The sequence below is a fragment of the Silene latifolia genome, chromosome 6, assembly GCF_048544455.1.
Source record: "Silene latifolia isolate original U9 population chromosome 6, ASM4854445v1, whole genome shotgun sequence".
Lineage (NCBI taxonomy): Eukaryota > Viridiplantae > Streptophyta > Magnoliopsida > Caryophyllales > Caryophyllaceae > Silene > Silene latifolia.
In genome coordinates this window covers 10189798-10196464 of record NC_133531.1, presented here as the reverse complement: position 1 = coordinate 10196464, position 6667 = coordinate 10189798, and the positions used below count along the sequence as shown (strand labels likewise).

The following is a 6667-nucleotide window of genomic DNA, read 5'->3' as shown; positions in this document are numbered from 1 at the left end:
GAACTTAGAGGTATAAGTTGTATACTAATTGGCTAGGAATGTATTGTAGAGAGATAAGGGAGATATTACAGGATGAATAGTGTATTTTAGGTTAAGTTGTGGATCCTTTCCTCAATGAAGGTTGAGGAGTATTTATAAGCTTTCACCTTTTTGGCGCGTAGTGGCCAAGTGGCCAAGTGGCTTATCGGGTGGAAAGACCGTTCTACCCTCGGCCGATGTACCCTACGGCGGGCGAGAGGGTCTTGGATGTGAGTACGCGGACATGTGTCCCGGCGAGTCGTCTGGCCGAGACCCTATTATCAGCCGATGGGTCGATCGGCTAAGCGATCTAAGCCGTTGACTTCTTTGTGGATATCCTTGACCTTGCTCGGTGTGATGACAGTGTGGTGCGAGAATGCCCCATCAATAACAATAGTAAATACATTAATATAAAAATAATAATAAGCATATCAATAAGAATAATAATAGTAATGTTGAAATAAACCGAATCGAATCGATCTGAATCGAATCAATCAATCGAATCGAATCAATTGAGTGAATCGAATCGAATCGAAATGAATGGAGTGAATCAATCAATCGGCCCGATTAGAATCGAAATTAAGTTGAAAAGAAACGAAGGCTAAGACCGTTTCATACAAAACTACTCCGTACTTGTTAACCGGGTTTGTTTTTTTACTTCTATTTTCATTTAAAAATTAATAAACCATAATCTAAAGACTAAAAGCGTAGAAATATCAATTTGGGGAAGGAGAAAGCAATCAAAGTACGAAAATGGCGAATGAAGGAGGAGGAAAGGTATCCTTCAAGATTACCTTAACTTCCGACCCTAAGCTTCCTTTCAAAGTGTATGTATTCTTTTTCCTCTCTTCTCAAGTTCTTATTGATTTCATGTTTTTCTAATTATTATCTTCAATTAATTCGATTGTATTGATTTTAATTCAATTGGGGATTTTGGAAAAAACATTAGGTTTAGCGTGCCGGAAGCAGCTCCGTTTACCGCCGTCCTTAAATTCGCCGCCGAGGAATTTAAGGTTCCTCCTCAAACCAGCGCAATCATCACCAACGGTAATATATATTTCTGTTTAAAGAATTCTATTGTTGTTGATGATTGTTAATAATAGTGTTTTTTGGGTGTGATTATGTTTATAAATTGATAGGTTTATTGTTTGAAGATGAAAAGATTTGGTATTTAGGTTTTTATTGGATTCGTTGATTTTGTATAATTCTTTTGGAGTGGTGATGTTTCGTTGAATGTCCATTGAGAATGTAATTGCTAGATTACGCTTCGATTTTGTGAAACAAAGGATACAGTCGAGTGGAGGGATTTTGTGATCATCAACACAAATTAACGCGTACTGGGATAGTTATGACTTATGAGTAATGCAAAGTAGTTGCTCTTCGTTTTACTGTGATGTAAAATTCATTTAATGCAATTCTCAACACAATTTTCATTTTGGGTCATTTGAAATAAGTCTTTTAGAGTCAAGGTCAAGTACATCTCCCACCCCTAATTTACGGGAGCTTGAGAATGGAGATACTAAGGTGATGGTGTTGTAATGTAACACTTTATAGAGTTTTGACTTTCGCTTGCACTGATTGTCTGCTAAACTCGACTATGGTGTGTATACTATGATGATCAAACTTTAGTAGTAGGAGACTAGGAGTATAGTATAGACTTGATTAACATCTATGTTCTTGGTAATGTTCGTGTTACATTCCTGCCGTAGTCAATTCTTAAGGAGTGTGTATGGTAAGGTATCCAATTCAGTACGTGAAACAGTTTGGGATTCCTAGATAGATAACCACAGTGGTGTAATTAGAAAATTCAATGTGTGGGGTCTTAAATTTAAATTATTAATTATTTATGAATAGTAGTGGAATCTTATATGACAAAATCAGTAAAAATTTATTTACTACAGCATTTGTTAACAGTAAAGTTACCGAAACTTCAAAACTTGTGGGGTCTTAAGAGTTAAGACCTCACTCCCTTACAAGTCCCTATGCCACTGGCTACCTACCCTTGGTCTGGTTAGAACGCAAACAACTCTGCCCGCCTGCTGCATACTTTGTCAACGAACTGTATACCATCAGGAAGATTCAGTTGAGCATCGGCCAATCGAACCCTGGAACCATGCAACCATATTTCAGGAGATCATAGCCTGGTTGTTGAATCCCCCCCTATCCTTTGTATTATATAACTTTATGCCTTCTTTTGCACCAAAGAAAAAGTTGTGCAAGTCTGTAACTTATACTCATTATTAGCCGTCTGAAAATCAATGCTGAAAGAAATGTGAGGTTTCTCTTGCTATCTAGGCATATGAAATATAAATGTGTTTTAGAGTTTTTTAATTTAACAATTTTTTTTATTATTATTGGCCAATGGGATGTGAAGTGGGAAGAAAGGTTTTAAGGATTTGCTTTTGTATTTAACTTCTAGATACCGCCGGTGACTAGAGGTTAAGGATGAAGCATATGTTGTCAGTTTGTCTCCTAGTCTCACGAAGTCATAGGACAGAAAAATATGGGAATATCGTCTGCAGTAGTTAATTACAGGGATTAAGTATTTGGTCTAAAGAGTCTTTATTTTTGTTTATTTTAATCTATTTATTCTGTTGTGTGGATACAGATGGTGTGGGAATTAATCCTCAGCAAAGTGCAGGTGAGCATCATAACTCACAAGTTTATCTGTAGTTCAGTTTTTTTTATACTGCTTTTAAATTTGAAATCTGTTTATTTCTTGCCTTCTCTTCTGCACTTGGGTGTGATTACATCACGTTTGTCATAAAATGTTTGTCCCGCACCATAACTAATTATTATCTTGTGGAGGATATGACTTATGTATCAATAAGGAGATTATTTTGTGTAGCGAACTTGCTTGACTAAATGTTAATTGTCCTCTCTAAATGTTCCTCATCAAGTCATGTTTTTTGGTGTTGTATGTTTGCTTGAATTTTTTTTCTGCATTTTTAGTTTTAGGTTACGGGAAGGGAAGGCTTAATAGTGTTGCAATTCAACTTTAGCTTGTTCCCTTTATATACATCCAAACCATTCATGAAATGTGGGGAAAGAGACTGGTTGCCACTTGCCATGTTGCATATTCCGTAGTGTTAATCTCACCTTGTTTTTTTTTTTTCTATGGCTTGTAGGATCTGTTTACTTGTTTGTATCTGTTGATTTGCTTTTAAATGAATCACTTCGGAGAATTGATTTCCCTTATAGTTTAATTGTGTTAAGAGACATAACAATGTGTATGGCAATTGACTAGTATTGACAATGGACACTTGAATTTTTGCAGGCAATGTCTTCCTCAAGCACGGGTCTGAACTGCGCTTGATTCCCCGTGACAGAGTCGGTGCTATGCTGGGATCTTTGAACTAGGTAATGTCTTTGATGCTTCACTGGAATTTTTGCTTCAATTTTATGACTTCAAGGTTCAACCTTTGGAGATTAGCTCCATCATCATTCTTTTCAATTATCAAATAAAGCACTTGCTCAGGTAAAACTAAACACAACCCACATTGGTGCAAAATAGTCAAGATCCTCTGGCCCTTTTGATACCCACCCCCGCCCCACGACCCATCAAATCACTACCTGCATCCGCCCCAAGTGGGGCGGGTGTGGGGAGAGACGCACCAAAACCCGCCCCACTGACATCCCTATTCACTAGTACAAAACAATATGAACAATATGATCTTTACCCAATTTGGAATTAAATTACACTAAAACAGAAGGAAATGAACACAATTATAGAGAGATACCGGTGAGAAAAGATATTGCAAGCGGTAGGATATAGTGATATCCTTTTATTTTTGTCTTTGAAAAATGTATTTCACCAACTCTAGTTTTCTATTTGACTATTTCCCTCAGACGGAACCTACCCTATTTATTTTTCCAATAACCAAACATGACTTGTGTAACCGATTTATTTGCAAGAACCTCAATTTCATCCACCTAATACGTATAAATAGTTAAATCCACGGACTCAACTAACCTGGTAAACCCAACTATCTCTTGACCGGTTATTTGTGTTGTATTCGTGCTAAAAAGACCTTAACTCACGTGAATTAGTTTCATATTGGATTCGTATCAACCCAATCACTTAAATGGAAATTTAATATTTTAACCCTAACCTGAGTAACCTCCTTGATGAAGCATGATTATCTTCTTAAAATGATTCTGCATAAAACACTATATAAATGACAGCCTATTATTCTATGTGAAGATTGTCTATTATTCTCAAACCCTTAATTACATTTCAAAAGCCGTGTCCACGGGAAAATTCTAAGAATTCAACCATCATCCTACACACACATAATGGCATCCTTTAAGCTCCAAGTTTCATTCATTCTTCTAGCCTCTGTATTCCTCCTCGTTCATATGAGTGGTACGATTTAACTTATTTCTTTGCATGCAATTATCATCGCTTTTCTGCCTCTAAAAAATCTAGACACATTATAACTGATTACATTTTTCTTTGGGGTGGTATTGTTGCTAGGTGTTGAAGCCTCGTTTAACTGCAAGTAATCAAGTATGTAGCGGAATGTGAAACTCAGGCACAGTGTGCATCACAGTGCGTAAAGAAAGGGTATGAGTCGGCTAAAATTTTCTGTGGACCTCCGGATTTGAACCCACGTGCTCCTAAAGTGTGTCATTGTTGCGTTTAATTCAAAGGTTTATTATTGTTGATTTAATAATAATCGATACTCAGAAATATATTTGAATAATTATGTATGGCTGTAGTTCTAGTATAATTGCTTTTTATAGATTTACGAAGTTGTTTTTGGGCTTATGATCAAGATCAAAGTACTATTTCAGAATGTCTCACGTTCGAGTTTACCGTATCACAATTCTACATGGACGATTGTGCTTTAAATGAACTCGCGACCTGTTTGGGGATCATATAGTAGTCATAGTCATTTAATTTCATCGCTAAACTTGTCGAACAATCCACTTTTTATTTAGGAATTTTAGCTAAAAGAAATTATTAGTATTAACCTCGGTTTGCTGTTCCAAATTTTATTTCTAATTTCATTGGTCCCCACATCATCATTGAAACATTGAAATTCGTGATTAAATTCCACATTATAATCACCACATTATTTCAAGACACGTGGTTAGCAAAATTAATTCTATGTCTCCAAATACTACCTCAATGAGAGGAGTTTGGTTAGCAAAATCAAAATTAGTTTTATTACCCGTGATACTCAAGGTGCTGTTTAAATATCATTTTTTTTATTCATCAATTCGTTTGGCTTAAGATTTGTACAATGGCAAGGCCTTTTCTTTTTTGCTATGGTGTAGGTTTCGTATGCCATTGACATTTACCATATAATGCATGAATCGCCACTTGCTTATTGTGTAATATTTTCGCAAATGAAAAGATAAATAGTGTAACAAATTGAAAATATAAATAAAACATCTCATGGATGGAAAAGAACAATACCATTTAATTATTTAAGTAACAGATGGAGGACTACTTGCCGATAATTGATAAAAGAATCCACTCGCATAGTCCAACATTGAAGATTTTATAATAAGGATACCGGAATGTCGGACATTTTTTCTTCGACCTTCTCATCCTTTAATTTCCAATCCTACTCCTCTCCAAAAGTGAGATGTAGAACAACAATTAGTCATATAGCCTCGATGCCTCATAGCCTTATAGGTCACAACTCATAAATAAACCTTGAGTAAAATTGAGAAGGTCGAACTGTCGAAGCTCATAAGCAGTTAGTAACCTTGCATTGGAAGATTACTATGAAACACAAATACCACTGTCAATTATGTCGAAAAACGCTTGTGCCATCAGAATTATATCTAGATGTACAACATTAGAACTCAAGACAAGACAACATTGAAATTACAGTGAAAAAATGGCTACACCTTTGCTGGTGTATTATGTCAATATGTGGCTCCTACATTTCATGGCAAGAAGAAACGCCTAGTGAATTAGTGATGACCCTAGTGAATTAGTGATGACCCTCCAGATTCTTCACTTCCGTTTTTCTACCATAATAGATAGTAACGTCCACTTAAGTTGTCCCATTAATGGAGATGTAATAGATATAATGAAGATGTACTAATAAGGCAATCAATTGGATAATTAATTTGAGTTTTTGGTTTTCTTTGTTGCGGAACCGCGGAGGTATACCAAAAGACTGGAATATCAAAAGTACAACATTTGTGACTTTTTCTTTGGTTTTTTATTGACTTCTTCATTTATTTTATACCGAAGGTTGGTCTGTTATTGTATAGGTTGGCCATTAGTGACATGTGGCAAGTAGTGAAGAGATGATGTGTTGCTTCAATAGAGGCTCAAGACGCCTTTTTATGTTATTATATAGATATAGATATGCAATGATTTTCTAGACTTAAGGCACATCTCACCAATATGGGTTTTACATTAATACTAGGTAGTATCTCGCGCTTCGCGCGATCTGTTTTAAAATTTTATTATTATAATTAAAGAAAAATAATATAATTCATATATAACCTTTAATATTTTTACCTATAAATAAAAATAAATTAATTTTTTTTATCTCAAATTTTATTTTTTTAGATTTAAGTTCAGTGTTTTAAAATAAAATACATATAATTTTAATTAAAACTAATAAGTTATAGTTAATTACGCATGATCAATGTTTTACAAAAAAAATTTAACTGATCA

At 35.1% G+C, this 6667-nt stretch overlaps 1 protein-coding gene across 1 annotated transcript; it reads left to right on the top strand.

Annotated features, from left to right (window-relative positions):
* The first annotated feature begins 692 nt into the window (after positions 1 to 692).
* Positions 693 to 4823, top strand: LOC141586282 (ubiquitin-fold modifier 1-like). Its single transcript, XM_074407456.1, has 5 exons — positions 693 to 845; positions 968 to 1065; positions 2627 to 2659; positions 3296 to 3378; positions 4496 to 4823. The coding sequence occupies exons 1-4, from the start codon at positions 772 to 774 to the stop codon at positions 3376 to 3378; spliced, it is 288 nt and encodes a 95-aa protein (XP_074263557.1). The 5' UTR covers positions 693 to 771; the 3' UTR covers positions 4496 to 4823.
* Positions 4824 to 6667: the final 1844 nt, after the last annotated feature.